An 18,400-nucleotide genomic window follows, 5' to 3' on the forward strand; every position below is an offset into this window, starting at 1 on the left:
TAAGCTATAATTTGCACACAATAAAGGCAGTGCATGCAAATATCTCATTCATATTCATTATCAGCATCCTGAAACCAAACCTATTTGTGGCACTTCAGGACAGCGTTGCCTACTCCTGAATACTATTCCATAAATAAGCTGAGCTCAAGGGGGTGAATTTAGCTGGTTAGAAACTGGTTAGGTAACAGAGCAGAGGATGATGATAAGTGGAGCTCACGCAAAGAGGAGAGTGATCAGGCAGGCTATAAGGATCAGTCCTGGGTTGGTTTTATTCAATGATTTTTATAAGTATTGTACAGAGAATAGAAGATAAGATACATCTTTTTAAAGATGATACTTATATCTGTTCCACCAGAAGAAGTAGAATAAATCAGAGTAGATTTAAGGAAGCTTAAGTGTGGGAGCTAAAATTTAAAGTAAAACAATGCACTTTTTATGGAAAAGAAAAAGAACACCCCACAAACAATAGCTACAGAATGTGAGACCCAGTTTGAGATTATGTGGCACCCTATCATGCAGACTGAGAAAAAGTTTCAGACTGTCAGGTTTAGTTGTCTTTATGCTAACCCCTCCACCCCCTCACTATATACTGCTGGCATTCATAACACTTCAAAAATTCTTTAAAAGTTTAAACTAGCTCAAATATACAATTGCTTGAATTCAAACCAGTTATCTAATTAAGAGACGGATTCTTTTGCTTCAATATCAAGTTGATCATTTATATAAAAAAAATAAGAAGTGCAGTAAGAAATTACATGCGACATTAAAAGATAGCATTGAACACCACAAGTTAGTTTATCAGATAAAAATAATCAACCTTCAAGAAAGAATAGCCCAACTTAGATCTGCAGCGTCACAGGCCAGCCAGGTCTAGAGAAGCTGCAGGGCAGCAATCACAGCCTCCTAGGGTTTGGGGGAGATGAGAAGGGAGTCTTAGTCATTGTGGAAAGGCGACATCTAGTGACTGGATTTAGGATCCATGACTGCCGGGCTCTTGAAGGAGAGTAAGTCTACATACAGCCCCCTGCAATGACTGGACGAAGAAAGTTAAGAGGAGATGTAAAATAGGAGAGAGTCCTGTGTAGTTGCACATGACAATTTGTACAGCCAGATCCCAGCTCCAATTCCCATTGAATTGGAAGCCCAAAGGAGCTGGAGTAAACTGCCAGAACCAAAAGCAAAAAAAAAAAAAGCAGCAATGTATGTATGACATGCATATAGGATACTGTAATACAGCAGCATTTAATGCAAGAACTCAAAAAGTGGGACCAGACTTCATAAAAATAGGAAAAAGCTTTTAGTACATCTGACTCATAATGTAAAAATACAAGCACACTAGGAATACACACACTTCTAGCCAAACAAAACAGCCTGAGTGCACCAAAGCGTATTGGTACAAACCAAAGAACAAGATGTTACTTCTGTTATTCAAATACACAGCACGCCCTATCCTGATCTACAAACACTGGGATTAATTTATGGGAGAAAGTTATGATTTATGCTGCAAGCTGTGTGCCTGGAAGGTAACACTTTATCCGATACGCAATAACTGACCCTATATATCTGTTTATATTTGTTAAAAAATAAATAAAATAAGATAGTCGACCTTCTGGATCCTTTAAAAGTGTAATCTTGTATAATAGTTTAGGATTAATTACTGATTATCACCACATCTGTTTTATCAAGATTTGCTGATTACGCCAGTCCCATGCTGTGCTTTTGTGTGCTAGCATTTCTGGACTGCAGACAGGTGTCAGAAACGTGTACGGCGATGCCACTTCGGACAGTCACTGCATGCACTGCACAAACACAAGCTAGGGCTGCTTTGATTTACTTACCTGCTGAATCATTTTACAGCCATTTTCTTCCCAATGCTCCCACACGTACTGACTGAGAAATCATTTCCTTCATTTTGCCTTTGCTTCCTCTAAGCACACAGAAGCCTGTGGCAGGGTCTCACTTCCTCTGGCTGATGATTGGCTGTGCTCTGCTCACCTATTAAGAAGCTGCTTCAGGACTGGCCGGCAGCACATCACATGCTGCCACGTAGGACGTAGCTGACTGGCCCTCTGCCAGCCTGTGTTTGCAGCGGCAGGCTTAGGCTAGAAATTGTTTCAGCCAGACGAGGAATGCTCCAATTACACAGTGAAGCAATGTACATTAAAGGGTTTTACAAGCCAAATGGCTTTGTTTTCTTCATGAAGCATGAACCCTACACTTTGCTTTGATTTATCACAATTACTTTTTTACACACACACACACACCACTGCAAACAAAGTGGGTAATTTTATAACAACCACAGAAGTTATGCAGTTTAAAAATGTATAAGTTACACCAATTTTCAAAGTGAAAATATGCACATAAATGTGCTTTGAAAATTATAAGAACAAACTCTGCTCAGTTACACCTGCTCTTTACAAAGCATAACCTGTACATGTGAATTTGTCTGTGTATTTCTAAATATCAAAATATGCATGTAAATACCAGCTCTACCCCCCCGCATGCATAAAAGCTTAGGCGATGTCAGGTTATGCACACAAATCCTGGGCAAATGTATGAGTCATTTACACCCAGAAAACCGTATTTTATGTGCAGAAATTGCTTTACAAACTACCCCCAAAGTGGTGAAGATCCTTTTGTAACAGTCTGCTGTGGACACATCTGTCATTTCCTATTACTAAAGAGCAGAGTCTGCTGTTACTATCCCTGTAACACACAAGTCTGGCAAACCCAGCTCAGCCTGAATGATTTCCTTAACCCTTTGCTGGACACAGTGGGTGGAAACTTTAAGGGTTTTAAGTTTCCCCATCTTGCAGGTCCTCGGACTTTCTTGGCATATAATTAGCCAGTCATATTTACAAGGACAAAAAGTAGATGACTCCAGGCTGTAAAGGACAGGTCGAGAGAGTTCCAGCTTTGCATGTGTAGTTCTGCTTTCCTTAGCTTTGACCTGATGAAGCAAGTACAGCTTTTAAAATCCTAGAAAAAAGGAATGACCAACAACTTTTGACGACTTTATTTCTAGGGATCTTAGTGCATAGGAGTCAGCTTTTGAAACTGACTGAGGGTACTGAACGCAACAAACACTGTATCGCCCTCAGCGAGAAATAAAAAAAAACCACAGTAGGTCATGAGTGTAATAGGACAGCCTGTGTTTAAATGTCCAGAGAGGAAGAAATAATGCAGACATGGGGACAAATCATGTGGCCAAAACAAAAGCTAGGGAAACAATCAAAGTCCTCAACCCCAGATGGGCCTCACCAGTCTCCCCCCTCTCTACCCTCACCTGCCCAACCTCTCTCTCTCAATCCTTCCCCATTTCTCTCATTCTCCTACTCTCCAATTCCTCCTCTTTTCCCCTTCCCCTCCTTACTCGATCTGCATTTTCTCAATGCTTCTCCTTTTGCATGGGAATACTTGGACTTATTTATTTGGGGGTAGGGGGTTTAATAGCCTTCTGCATGTTCCACTCCCTCCATCCTCTTAGCCTGCTCCACCCATCATTTCTCCTTGACCTGTCCTTTCCTGTTCCCCTCCCATCCCTCCATGCCCCAGCAGCAAGCTTGGTTCACCCATCCCTCACCCCCTCCTCAGCAAGCAAGAGAGTCAGCTCATCTCTCAGTTCAGGATTCCTCTCCTCCACAGGCTTAGATTACTTCCCTGCTCTCTTTTTCTGGAACTGCTCCTGCCTCGCCACCCTCTGCAGCACTTCTCCCAGCACTCACAGTCCCTTGCCTGCAGACCCTCCACTGCCTGCCTTCCCTGAGCCCTGGCAGCTCAGCATCTCCCCAGCTGCACATGGTACTTCCCACCCTCAACCTAGAATCCCGAGAGAAGAACTGCTGTCTCCTGTGGGGTATAAGAGAGGAATGTAGTTGTTTTTGTGGTCAAGGGGAATGGTGCTTCCCTCCATTCCCCATCAATTCAAGCCCTGACCGTAGCTCCTCAATACTGGAGAGATTTACAGCCCATGCCATCACAGCCTCCTCCCCTTTTCTCCATCCTTCCAGTAAAATATCTAGTTTACCCTGGCGACTGCAGGGCTGAAAGTAAAAGGCAGATACCACCTGCCCACTGTCTCTGATCCATCTCATCAAGAAGAGAAACCCACACCAAACAATTTTACAACCTGTGTGTCTGTAGTTTGAATTTATGCTCTCTCTCTACTTGCTCTTGGCTCCTTTTAGTTTCCTCGTTCCTTTCTTTTTAAAGCCTATTTTCTGGTCTTCCTCTTATTTCTTTATCATTTCTGTTATTTCCTCCATATGCATCTCTCCATCTCTCACCTCCTCCCCTCCTGTCAATTCCATCCTTCTCACTCCTTCAAGCCTCTTTCCTCCACCAATCTGATCCCCTCCTCTCTTGGGTTACCTGCCTCTTTTCTGTCCCACACCGCTCCTTTTCTAATACTCATCACCTCTTCCGCCTTAAGTTCATTTAACCTAACCCCTCACAACCAGTGTCTCCTCTTCTTGGCTCTTCTCACAGCTGTCTCTCCCTCTCCCATAGCTTCATTATCAGCCCCTCTTGCCTTCATACTTCCTCCTCTTCCAGGCAGGATTTCTTCTTTTAGTTCCTGTCCTAGACTCTCGATGGTATTCTCTCTCCCAGTCAATATCCACTTTTACAACCCATCTTCCCATCTCCTAGCCAACATTCCCTCTCCTTTTGTTCTCTCTCCGCCCGTCTCTCACCCTACTCTGTCCCTTTACCAGCAGCCCTCACCCCCTCCCCTGGCACCGCAGGAAGCCCAACTGTCCTACATTGCTGCTGCTCTCTGGGCCCCTGCATTCCACAGCCTGCCAACAGAGCACAGGAGGAGTGGGAGAAGTAGCAGGGAGACAAAAGCACTTCCTGCTCACCTTTCGCCAAGGCCCTGCAGCTTGGAGCTGTCAGCTCCCAACCCAAAGGAGTGCATGCGCCAATACTGGAGTTGCTGAAGCTGCCAGGGCACTCATAGAGCTAGTGCCTATGTCTTAGTGAACTAACCCAACCACCACACTGTTTTTCTTAAGAACATCAGAACTAATACTAATTCATATAGTAAAAAAAATTCAGCTATTAGGATTTGGTGATTTTCCAGAATTTGATTGTATATTTATTAAGGTCAGTTCTGAGGCTCTGGAGTCAGTACAGAGGGTGGTTACTAAAATGGTTAGTGGCCTTCGTTCTAAAGTATATGGGAATAGATAAAATATCTAAACATAGAAATAACAGCAGAAGTGGTCCAAATGGTCCATCCAGTCTACCCAGCAAGCGTATGGTAGTATCTACTGTGCCGTGTAGGTAATCCCCATGCTTATCTGTTTCCCAGACCGCAAAAGTCAGGGCCCTCATCAGTTGCTGTTTGAATCCAATTCCCTGTTACGACTTACTGTTGAAGCAGAGAAATGTTGGAGTTGCATTAAAGTATCAGGCTTATTGGTTAAAGGTAGGTACCACTACATCAGCAAGTTACCTCCATACTTAGGTTTCCCAGACCGCAAAAGTTGGGGCCCCCGTTGGTTGCTATTCGAATCCAGTTCCCCTTTCTCCCCCTGCCATTGAAGCAGAGAGCCATCATGAAGTTGCATCACGAGTATGAAGTCTTACTGGTTAAGAGTGGTAACCACCTCCCATGCATTCTTTTCTTTATTTACGCCACCCTGGAGGAAAGACTAGATGGGGGAGATATGAGGGAGACATTTAAATATCTCAAAGGTTTCCATGCACAGGAGGTGAGCCTCTTTCAACTAAAAGGAGGCTCTAAAACAAGGGGTCATGCAATGAGTTGAAAGGGGAGAGACTCCGGAGTAGTCTTAGGAAATATTTCTTTACAGAGAGGGTGGTGGATGTATGGCACAGACTCCCAGTGGAGGTGGAGACAAAAACAGGTGGTACAGTACTTGGCCTTGCATCCACAGTGATGAGAGAGACCTCGGTATGCTCTGGCAGTGCTGATAACATTGGTGCTGGAATTGATCCCCGGATTAGGTGACAGCAGACTCAGGTTTGCATCCGACTGTGCCAGGGAGTACAGCTAGATAAAGCCAGATGCTACAACGGCTCCAGGACTTCTGGGGCCATAGGCCAGTGGTTCATCTTGGAGTCTATGAGTTCCCAGTGGGAAGCAGGCCTGGGATAGCAACACAGAACCCTTGCATTGTGGTGCCCCAGCACAGCGCACTGCCCAGTATTCCTGAGGAGAAATTCATCATCATCTCATTATTTATATATATTTTTTAAGTAGCACTAAAAGTGCTGTTTGGGGATGTTGAGACAACGAAGCAACTTCTCAGATATAAAAAAAAAAGATTAAGAAGACTCAGAGGCAATGGCCATGCGGGAATTCCTGCACATGCTCAGTAGAGCTAAAAGACAGATTACGTCACCCAAATGTCATGGCTAATTTAGCCCAGTTTCTACACTGAATATAGATGCAGAGTTTTACCACTTCCTCTGGATTGCCAAATAGACTGCTCTTATGCAAATAACAGCACATGGGACTTGACATATTTCTCTCTACCTAAACCAGCTATACAATTATGAACCTATGTAAGCTTCAAAACTAGGAGGCATAGGTATCTGAGCCCTGGATTTGCATTACAATAAAATCCATGTGACACTTGGCAAAGTTATTTTTAAAAAGGCATTTTTCTTCCAAAAGGCAAACAGGAAAAAACTGCCAACATTAAACAACTGACATCATATCAAATTAAGAAGCAGGTGAGAATCAGTGAGAAAACACAATCTAAAAAGATATTACATTACGTAATCCACAGTTTAACTCAATTACATTTTAAAAACAGTGTGAATCACAAGATGTGAAATACTCTACTGGTGGTGCTGGGAAACTGTAGATCCAGGATTGAGAGGGTATATTATATGGAGAAGCTCACGGCTTTAAAACATGATAAGAATATCAAAGTTTGAGAAATTTTGGGCTGTATATGAGATGGCTGAAATGCTCACATAGTTACATTACCAGACTTACATATTATAACCAGGTCTGCACAATTAACCGCTACTTAAGCTTTAATGGTGGGAGAGGTTGTTACATGGTTATGTCTTCTTTGGTCTATATGGTGGAGAACTCTATAGTTCACTTATACAAACTCCATGCTTACGTTTCTCAACTTGCCCCTCCTCTCTGTGGCCCCTTCTCATGAAATCCACACTGATTATAAGAAGCAGAAGCAGAATATAAACCAAATAGAGTCAGTCCAAAGAGCAGCTACTAAAATGGTCCATGGTCTTCATCACAAAGCATATTGGGCAAAGATCTAAACACAGATACCCTGGAGGAAAGGGGAGATAGGATAGAGGCATTAAAATACCTTCAATGCACAGGATGAGGACCTCTCAACAGAAAGGAGGTTCTGGAATGAGGGGTCATGAAATGAGTGTGAAAGAGTAGACTAAGGATTAATCTAAGGCAGTGTTTCCCAACCTTTGAAAGCCCAAGGAACACCTACATTAAAAAAGGTTATGGTATACCATCCTCCACAGAGCAGGCAGTGCAGACATGGAGGACTAATGTAGTCAAAAGAACTAGGGAAGCCCTGTAAGCCTCACCAGTTTCTTTCAATTTTAAGACAAAGAACAAGAGGGATGTGGGGAGACATGAACCTGTCATGATGGACCAGCATACAAGTGCAGGAGATTGGAGAAGTTAGTGATTTAGGTAGGCAGCTCAGTTAATTACCTGGTGTCTCTTGTTACTGCTAGTCTGGACCTAAGCATCAGGCAGTGGGGACTTTCCCATAGCACACATGGTCCGATCTGAAGGCACAGCACACTGATTGGGAAACAATGATCTAAGGAAATATTTATTTACAGAAAGGGTGGTGGATGCCTGGAACATAGTAAAATAGTGAATGATGGCAAATAAAGACCAATAGGCCCATCTGGTCTGCCCAGCAAAGATTTTGTGCATTTACCCAAACTAGATGAAACTTCCACCTGGAACCCAACCCCCAACCCCTCTAGAGTTGCAACTGTGGAGATATGGTCAGTATCTGAATTCAAGAAAGCTTAGGACAAGCATAGAAGACTATAAAATTCAGCAGGAGATGGTCTTCATTTATTGTCATGCTGTCAATTTGTCAAACAAAATGTTCTACAATGTGTTAGAGCAACTACATTCTGCTATAATAATCCCTCTTTAAGACATTAAATTGTGAGTCATTTCACAGTTCCTTTGTTCGCTTTGATTTTAGATTCTGTTCACACAATTCAGGAGGAAAAGAAACCAAAGAAAGATATCCGTCCAATAAATGGATCGTACCTGAAGTTGAAGAGTGTGCCGAAGAATGGTGTCCTCTAAAGCATGAATCCACTTCTCTCTCTCATCTGCATCACGGGCTATGGAAATATCAATACAAAGCGCATCAGACTCCAACTGCAAAAAGGCAAGGGACCAGCAAGCCATCTGATAAATCTTCAAAGAAACAAAGTGGCGTCTCACAGCTAAATATAAACATCCAATTTAGTGGCACGGGTAATTTTCAGTAAGGGAAGGCAATTTTACATTTTTATGCAAGTAAAATTTGAGTTTACCCATGTAAATTTTTTTTAAATGCCCCCTATATGCAGGTAAAAGGGATGGGATTAGACTGGGAAAGGAAAAGTTACATTCTGTTTCATTTTGACATCACTTTTTGGGATATATTTGTGCCTGCAGCAGTGCTGGTACAAAACATGTATACTCCAAACAGCAAGATTGCTTATCACAGTCTTTATGTAGATAGCAGGATGAATTAGCCATTACATGTAGGGGACGTCATCCGGTGGCACTAAACAGACTCATCTCTCTTAGCTATAAGAGCACGCGTGAAAGTTCTCGCATGGCCGCTGTCTCATGAATTTCCTTGTCAGTATCAGAGCTAATTCTAGCTATGTAGTCGAGTCTCCAGGGAGACAGGCAGGCAGACAGTCCATGGCTAATTCATCCTATCTATGAAAAAAAAACAATTTCCAGTAAACAAACTTACTTTTTTCCCAATTAGCCACTGCATGTGGGGAGTACCAAGCTAAGGGTTGCAGCAGAGACCCCACCATAGAGTAGACTACTACGAGAACAGATTATGCATAACTGCCTGTCCAAATCTACTGTCACTCTTTGATAGACTGACCAGACAATAATAGGTTGTAAAAATGTGAACTGATGACCAGGCGACAGCTTTGCAGATGTCTTCGAGGGGCACCTCTCAAAGATAAACAAAAAAAGATTCCAAAGCCCTCACTTATGAGTAAATTTTAAAACCTGCACGCACACACATGGACGTGTCAATTTTATAACATGCGCAAGCACATACGCGCCCGATTTTATATCGGCATTGGAGGCGGGTGCCAACTTGTGTGTGCAAGAGGGGGACATTTATTTATGTAGTTATTTATTTTTAAGAAAAACGCGCCAACGTAACTAGCCCTTTCCCCAGTTCCCTCCCAGTCCGCTCCAATAAAGGAGCAGTAAGTTGCGTGCGCTTGCTAGCTGACCCCCACCCAGACCCCTCCCCCAACCCTCCCTTTTTTTTTTCACAGCCAGCTCTTCCACACATACTGAGAGATAGGCGCATGGCCGTTCTAAAATCTCTGCGGCACACGACGGCCCAGCCACGTGCACATTTCACGGTTTTTGCACGTGCCGGCGATTTAAAATTAGGCCTTTAAAGAGCTTTGAGTCTTCAATATGTAAAACATGCTAAGGTGTAGCAGTGTTGAATACAATCCGCTATCCAGTTAGACAATGTACAATTGGCAGCTACAATGTCAAGTCTGTTAGGGTCGTATAAATGAATAGCTGCAAAGCTTGGTGTGGAGTTCTTTTCTTATAATAAGCCAAGACAATTTAATAATCCAAAGTGTGATGGAGTTTTCCTTCTTCATGCGCATGTAGTCTTGAAAAGAAAAGTAATACATACAATGGATTGATTGATATGGAAAGCCGAAACAACCTATGAAAGAACCCTTGGATAAGTGTGAAGGATCACCCTGTTGAGGGAGAATTGCATATATGATGGATAGTATACTAGAGACTGGAGTTCGCTGACTCTTGTAGCTGAGGCAACAGCAATGAGGAATACTTTCCATGTCAAGAACATTAGAGAAGCCATCTCTGGAGGTTTAAAAGATGGTCTCAGCAGTAAAAGGACCACATTCAAGTCCCAAAAGTCTTTGTACTGGAGGGTTTAACATGTAATAACCCTTTCATAAATCTAGATACTAGTGGATGAGTAGATGTAGGTTTAGCATCCATTGGAACATGGTAAGCAGCTATAGTGCTGAGATTTACTCCTACTGAAGACATGGGCAAGGTCCGAGTCATGTAGGCCAAAGCATTTATTACCTACTTGTTTCGCCTAACAATGGTTTCAGAGCATTTTGACGACACCTCTTGAAATATTTGTTCCCTAGTGGATGGTTTTCTAGCCAAAAATATGTCTTCAAGCTCTGTAGCCAGAAAGAAATCCATGATTACTGAGCATTCAATCTTGAAGCCATTAGATTAAGGATTGGAAGATTCATATGATAAAAGCAATACTTTGGCCTGAGTTAAGAACATAGAATCTGACCCAGATATATGGAGGAACTACTGGACAGTTGTATTAGATATGGAAACCACAACTCTCTGGGGTATGCTTGAGCTTTGAGGATCAGCCAGATTTTAAAACATACACGCTACCCGGCTGGCGCACGTGTACGCCCAATTTTTATAACATGTGCATGTTATAAAATCCAGGGTCAGCGCGCGCAAGGGGGTGCACAATTGTGTCCCTTGCGCGCATCGAGCCCTATCCAAACCCCACTGCCTTCCCCTGTTCCCTCCCCCCAGCCCCCCTACCTTTGTTGCTTTGTTTTAAAACTTACTTCAGCCCTGGGGCCCCCCTCCCCACCCCTTTTGTAAAGCCCCGGGACTTACACGCGTCCCGGGGCTTTATGTGCGCCGCCAGGCCTTTTGAAAAATAGGCCCGGCGTGTAACCTTTTGAAAATCTGGCCCCAAGTGCGCACAATCTTACAACAACTTTTGCATTGTCATAGTGATCAATGGTATCTGAAAAAGTGTACATGAAGTTTTCTCCCTCCATATAAAAGAAAAGCATCCTGAATCAGTCTGAGCTCACTGGAAAGAAATGAGCAGAATTGATCTAGTTTTTGTTTTGCTCCGACAGAAGCAGGTTGGCTGACAGAAAAACACCATAAATTGAATAATTTTTTGTTAACTGCCACAAAGACCATTTGTAAGAGTAGTCTCTGGTGGTCCTTCAGTGTATTGGAGATTCCTTTAAGGTAGGTGACCCATAGGACATCTTAATTCCTGATTGCTCGGTTCCAAATTAGTTACATTTTCCTAGCAGAAGGGCTAAGCCTGAGCATCTTTAGTTGCAGACATAAAATATGGAAATTTGATTTGAATCAAGATGACAGTCTGCCAAAGGAGATGCGGGAATGTCAGAGAATATCTGATCACCCTTAGTTCCAGGAAGGTTTATCTGAAAACGTCTCTTCGAGACCAAGTGTCCTGGATTCAGAAGGATCCTGTGTGAGTGCCCCATCTCTTCATGGAGGAGTCAATTGCTAAGAGAGAGAGAGAGAGAGAGCGCGAGAGCGAGAGAGAAACAGATGCCTAATTCCACCATAAGGATTGCCCTGGCTGTGACTTAATAAGAGTCCAGAAGTTGAGAACGATAGCTGTCAGTGTGTTTGCTTGCTCAGACGGCAAAAATGTTCTCTCCTGAAGCGAGCGTATTCATGTCCTTATGAATTTTACTCAGACTGGCACTAGGCTTGACTTAAAGTTCTAACTAATAACAAAATGTGCCTCAAAGAAATCTCCTAGCTACAATACACTGAAACAAACCAATAAGGGGACAAGAAATGTAATTGTACACGTTGTATGGGTTTGTCCGGTAAGGCATCCGCACTTCTTTAACGAGAGATAGGATGTTGAGCATCGCTCAAATCTAAGACCTGTTAAAGTTTAAAAACTTGGGATATTTATTTTAGCATTATAAGAAGAGATTCTACATTTTCTAAAGAACTCCTCTTTGATAGTAAGTGGAATGAATTTTATTAAATATAACACATAAAAAGCAGTAAAACTAAATTTTATAAAAATGATTTCAAATTTTTCAATACAATAAACACGGTGAGATAATATTTCAGCGGGAGTGAGGGCAAGCCACCCCCGCTTTTTGTACCTTACTGAACAAACCCATAACATGTACAACTACATTTCTTGACAAAGTTCACCAAAAGCCTAACTGTTGTATCAGAAATTGTTTTGTGTAGGGCAATGAATACTTCTTCCTGCAAGCTGGCTGCAATTAGCTAGTTGTCTAGGACAGGAAACTTGAATCGCTTTACAACAGAGGTGTGCCACTACCATTACACGTCACTGATAGAGACTTTTGGGTTGCCAAAAGGCCAAATGGAAGTATCCTGTATTAGTAGTGGGAAGAATCCCCCTTGAAATGAAGGTAGCACCAGTGGAAAGGATGGATGGATGGGTATAAGAGCATTTGCATCCTTCAAATAAAGAACACACCCCCATTTCTTCTTCTGGATGTAAGCTAGAACTGAGCTGAGGGAATTCACTTTGAATCTCTCTCAAGAGTAGATGTTTGTTAAAAGTGTCTTAGATCCAGAATGGGCCTCAATCCTCCTGAATTCTTGGCTATGAAGAAATATCAGGAGCATAAGCCTAGTCCACGTTGAGATGCAAGGATTGGCTCTATCACTTATTTCTGAAGTGCTTACACTCCTAGGTGAAACTGCATCAAGTGAGAGATATGGCTTGAAAGTCGAGCAAAGTGGAAGGGATGGTAGCTGGAAAGAAAATGCAAACTGTATACAAATTCCATGATTTTGAGGACACAGAAGCCCTTGGTTATCTGGCACCACACATCCAAGAAAAGCCTGGATGCTACCCTCTATTAATACGGAGGGATGACAAATGTTCAGAGGGATCAAAATTTGGACCTAAGCTTGGCTGCATGGCATTAGGCTGACAGCCAAAAGTGTGGCCTTTTGGAAGCATATAAAGCACGTCTTGAAATAGGGGCTTTGGTTCAGGACCCACCAAGAGTGATTGGACTACTACATTTTGTTCCTTTATTGAAGCAACCATTTTTTTAATTTTTTTCTCCTAAGGAACTCTTCGCAGACAAGGGAGGTTCGCCTACCTTCCATGGTACAAGAAAGAGAGAGTCCAACAACTCTAAGACAGATCAAAGAAGGTGATGTCTATACTCTTCCGCATCCAAAAGAGGTTATGGGTAGTGTGGCGTTCTGAAAGTCTTTTCCAGTAGTTTATGGTCTTTCCCTGAAGGTAAACTGCACTTCAGGTTACCTAGAGCTTTCTAGATTCTGTATTTCAAATCAGCATTTCCTACATTCTCATCAGCAATAGATCAGAATGTTGTATACTAGAAAAGAGAGACACACACACACGCATATTACTACTCCTGAAATTAACTGAAAAGGCAACTCTGAAGGATTGCCCAGATGATCATAAGGAGAAATACCTTGGACAAGCATATCTGATATACTCGATTCTGCTGAAATTGAATGGGATGATGAAGAGACCTGTACCAAGAGTTTTGATAATGTGTTTAGCCCTATAGGCGAAACTGGGACTCCGGTTCATGGGATCACAGCAACTGTAGAGAGGAGTGATTAGATTGACTAATGAATCGGAGGGAATAGAGTAGTAAAGAAATTTTGCACCATCCCCACAATCTGGTCACGACAGTGACACATTCTCTGACCTGGTGAGGGCTCTGGTAATTTGAGGGGGGCAGAGGTAATCTGACCCCTTTTGCAACTGACAGGGTGGCCTGATACAGCTGCGTAGGCCTGATTGTGATCCATGCTCAATGTGTGGATGGCTTTGATAGAGCTGAATGCCTGGAAATTGCAGAAGAATGCTGAATACATCAATTGCATCAAATTTATCTTAAAGGAAATCATGCCACCATGCATTCTGGTGCTGTGCATTGATGGATAAAGCAGAAATTGCATCTATATATTGATATATGTGTCACAGGAACATGGGTCCCAATTAGTATGGGCCATGAAGCATGTGCGCATCGTGGCGCACCACTGCTCCATGCATCGCAGGCTCATTTATTTAACACTTTTATATTCCAAAGTTCGTATGGACATCACATCGGTTTACATTAAAATGGATAGAGAGGAGGAAATGGAAGAAATCAGGGAATAAAGTTACATTATAACAAATAACTGTTTAAACTAATAAGCAACGAGAAGCAGTTAATGGATAGAGGAGGATGTATAGGCAAAGAGGGGGTGATGCAATAGAAAACAAGGTAACTGGATTAAAAATAATATAGAGTTAACTCAGAGGGGGAATATGTACAGGGGAGATGGGTCGCATGTTGGCACAAGGGAGTGGTGAGGTGTTATGTGAAGGCCTGCTTAAAGAGCCAGGTCTTTAATTTCTTTTTGAAGGTCTGGGTGCTCATCAGTGGTAGTCCATGCACTGATGATGCCAATGTGCCATACTTTGAGATATTCTGCTTCTTTGGTGCAGGCTCCGCTGGGGAATGATGCCACTTTCTCTTCAAAATTGGGAGATTTGCAGTACTCTAACCAGTGTCTTTGGTTTGGCCAATGGGAGAGCTTTATAGGAACTCCTGCTGAACTCTTCCCGGCGAGACAGATGACACTGCACTACAAGAAGCAGATCTACTGGCACTTCAAGAAGATTCGCACAGTTCCTCAATTCTGTTTACCCTGAAACACTGAGAACTTGGCGATATCCATGTGCATGCATAGAAATTTGCCTGGTCAAGGTCCAGCCGAAGCCATTGACAGCACAGCTCATGGCCCTCAGTGAGGGTCCCAATCCCAGCACAAACACAGTTACGAACATAAGAAATTGCCATGTTGGGTCAGACCAAGGGTCCATCAAGCCCAGCATCCTGTTTCCAACAGAGACCAAAGCAGGCCACAAGAACCTGGCAAGTACCCAAACACCAAGAAGATCCCATACTACTGATGCCAGTAATAGCAGAGGCCATTCCCTAAGTCAACTTGATTAATAGCAGTTCTTTGTAAAGTTGTGAAGAGGCAAAGATTTTTTTTTTTTTTGAGGCAGCAAGTCAAATTAGGAACACAAACTAAAGAAAAATACTGAGAAAATTCAAACTGGAAAGACTGAGAGAAAAAATTATCCAGAGAGATAGAGCACATGTTTGTGCTTGGACAAAAAAAAATGACTGAGGAAGCTCATGAAGAAATGCTCACATGGGAACTCCCTCACATGCTCAGTAGAACTCAAAACTCTACTAGCTAAGAGAGATGAGTAATTTGGTGCCACCAGATTTATTTAAAATCTTTTCTATACCGTCGTTAAGCGGGTGCCATCACAACGGTTCACAATAGGGCACAAAAACTATATGTTTAATAAAGTGTCTGGAATTCTAACTCTTAAACAGGTGCCATCAATATACTGTAACAATTTCATAATAAATATTATTTGGTGGGTGTTATAAGTCATGTCCAGATTTTTTTCTTACTCCACTATAAGAAATAGTACTACTTAACTCTAGTTCTTTGTTGTTTAAAAATAAAAAGGAAGAATTTAGAATATAAAAAATGAGAAACAGATGCTTTAAGAAAAGATGTGTGTGTGGGAGTTTGACTGACTGCTACCAACATTTCCCTGGGTTCTCCTCTCAATTCTCTTTGTGGTATGCTTGCTTAAATAGCCATGTTTTTAAACTTTTTCTGAAGGTTTTGATGTCTCTTTGCAGTCTGATTTCTAAAGACATGGTGTTCCATATTATAGGTCCTGCTAGGGATAGGGCCCTATCCCTTACTTGGATTAGTCTGGCCATCTTGACTGAGGGAATAGTTAGCAGTGCTTTGTTTGCTGATCTTGGGTTTCTGTGGGGGGTATGTACGCGGAGGGCTGTGTTCAGCCACTCTGCTTTTTCGTTGTGTATTAATTTATGTATGGTGCATAAAGTCTTGTATTGTATTCTTCGTTCAATGGGTAACCAGTGTAATTCTATTAAGGTTTCGGTAATATGGTCTCTTTTACTTTTCCCAGTTAAAATTCTTGCCGCTGTGTTTTGTAGTATCTGTAGTGGTCTTATTGTGGTGTATGATGTCACCCACCTGTAATGGCTAATTCAGCCTGCTTACTGAGGTTAAACCACCGAGTGTATGTCAGGATAACAGTCATAGGGAACCTCTGTGGGGATTTCCTCTTTGAAAATGAGCTTGCAAGTTTGTACCTGCAAACTCCCTAGTTGCCGAATTCACTCCCACTTAACTGCAGCAGCTATTTCCACATCTAATCCTATATTCCGAGGCAGTTTTAGACATTTAGTATTGCTAGAAAAATCCGTCCTATTTTCCGTATGCATAAACCCATCCCCTGGGAATCTCACTCAAGGCACACCACTCAACGTCTTTGAACGGTTACCCTAAACACCTACGTTCTAGATCTCTACTATAACCAAACCTCAGGAAGAAGGAAAACTGCAGGAACACCAGCAAAATAAGATGATCTAAATTAGTTTACAGTCATTAACATTCCCCGGTTTAGCTTCCTTCTTAAGACGACATTGTTTAGTTCATGAAAACCCTTTCTACTTAACCACTCGCACCATTTTAAATCTAAGTCCATCAGGGCATTGCTACGCTGATCCTCGTCAGAAACCCACACAGGCACCACAGAGTAAATTCATGCAGGGAAGGAATTTTTAAACCAAAGTCTTGGCATACTTTTCTTTCCAAAACAAAATACAAATATAAAAAGTAAGGGCAAGAAAGAGAGAGGAACTCTAGATATCACCAAAAGAACGGGCCAGAAAACCAACAATGCTGATATTCAGAAACTCTGCATCAACTCTTTTGCATGTGGAACGTAAAATCTTCCAGAATGACTGTGTGGCACAGCAGATTTACACTATCATCTTAATGCCTCTGTGAAGAAGGGCCCAAGTTAAATGAAAGGCAACTAAGCAGAGCTAATACTTTATAATTAGGGTCCCTTTAAAAATGGCAGTCACAGGCCCCTGCTGGCAGTGCTGACTGCATACCCTATCTTTCACAGCTGCTGCTGTCAGTGAAGCCAAAAAGATACCCCACTGTTATCTGCCACAGTCATAGCTGAATGTGGTCATGCAGCTGTTGTCAGCCTCCCTGTGCCACCAGAACAGCACAGCCCGACTACCACATCCCCAAGTATCTACCACTGCCACTGAACGCAGGTGATCTGGCACTTGGTCCATCTATCTATCAGTGCTGCTGCTGTGGCATTTCAAGGACCCTGGCTTACTGCTTCCCACTGTACTGGCATCACACCCGTTCCCCGCCACAGCCCAACGCGAAGCCACCTGTCTCAGCCATCCAAGCCTGGTTCTCTTCCCATCGTTGACAATGTACCGCACTCTTGGGATAGCCTTAATAAATTTTAAACAGGCAGTACCAGGTAAAAAACAAACAAAGATGGATAATTTGCTGTGCTATATCTTGCTTATGCTTGCCGAGCTTCTTTGTAATTCTGTGAAAATTTGAATTAAAAAAATAAAACATTTTGAAATGCAATGCACTGAAAAGTAAAGAAAGAGAGGGGATATGTGGTGAACATTGGGGGAGAGAGCAAGGAGAGAAGATTCTGGGGAGGAAGGGGAAAGGACAAAGGTAGAAAGAAGAAGAGAGGCCCTGGGAGGCTGGAAAAAGAGGGACAATGGGAAGATGTTGGGGGAAAGAGGTCATTACAATGTTTATCTGCCCCAGCCAATACATTTTTAATATTGCGTGGCCCTTCTCATTAAAAGTCTGGGATCCCCTGCTGCAAGACCTTAACCTCTGCCTGCCAGACCTCTTTTGCTGAAGGGCTTAACTTGGTTTTTTTTGGTTACTGTCCTGGTTTCTGTCCACCAAAATAAACTGGGATGAGTCATTTTTCTTCCCCCCCATCCCCCCCAATGATTTTCGCCCATTTTTCTTTGGTTTTTAAACAAACTGATAACTTCCTGGGAAAAAATAAAACCTGAAAACAAAAATCTCTATTTACAATGCATAAGAATGTTTCAAGTTGCAAGCTTTTGAAATTAAGGCCCTCCTCAAGCAAATCTCACTGCACAAATGCAATGAGAGGCAGAAAGATTTTATATTGTCTAGTCTTCTTTATCGGGGGGGGGGGGTGTAAACTTACAGAAAACTTGTCAGCTGCAGAAAAACTGCAGGGTTTTCGTTTGCAACCCGGACCAGAAAAGCTCAGGTTAAACTGCCATATTCCCCTGAATGGCTAGCCAGGCCCTATAATTCATTTCACACAAATGTCAGGAGCTGTGTAAGATTAGGCCAAAGGAAAAAAAAAAGTCACTGCATTTTAAACTAGGATTTCTACAATAAAAGGCAACACACTGTCATAAAAAG

General features: G+C 42.4%; 1 protein-coding gene across 2 annotated transcripts in view; it reads right to left on the reverse strand.

Annotated features, from left to right (window-relative positions):
* Positions 1–18,400, reverse strand: part of OSBPL9 (oxysterol binding protein like 9) — a 197,765-nt gene that overhangs the window by 129,328 nt on the left and 50,037 nt on the right. For both annotated transcript variants that reach the window (XM_029618434.1, XM_029618433.1), the window contains exon 4: positions 8,267–8,343. In XM_029618434.1, the coding sequence (XP_029474294.1) occupies positions 8,267–8,343 (77 nt within the window). The remainder of the gene's footprint in view (positions 1–8,266; positions 8,344–18,400) is intronic.

Source organism: Rhinatrema bivittatum, chromosome 10 (genome assembly GCF_901001135.1).
Source record: "Rhinatrema bivittatum chromosome 10, aRhiBiv1.1, whole genome shotgun sequence".
Taxonomy (NCBI): Eukaryota; Metazoa; Chordata; class Amphibia; order Gymnophiona; family Rhinatrematidae; genus Rhinatrema; species Rhinatrema bivittatum.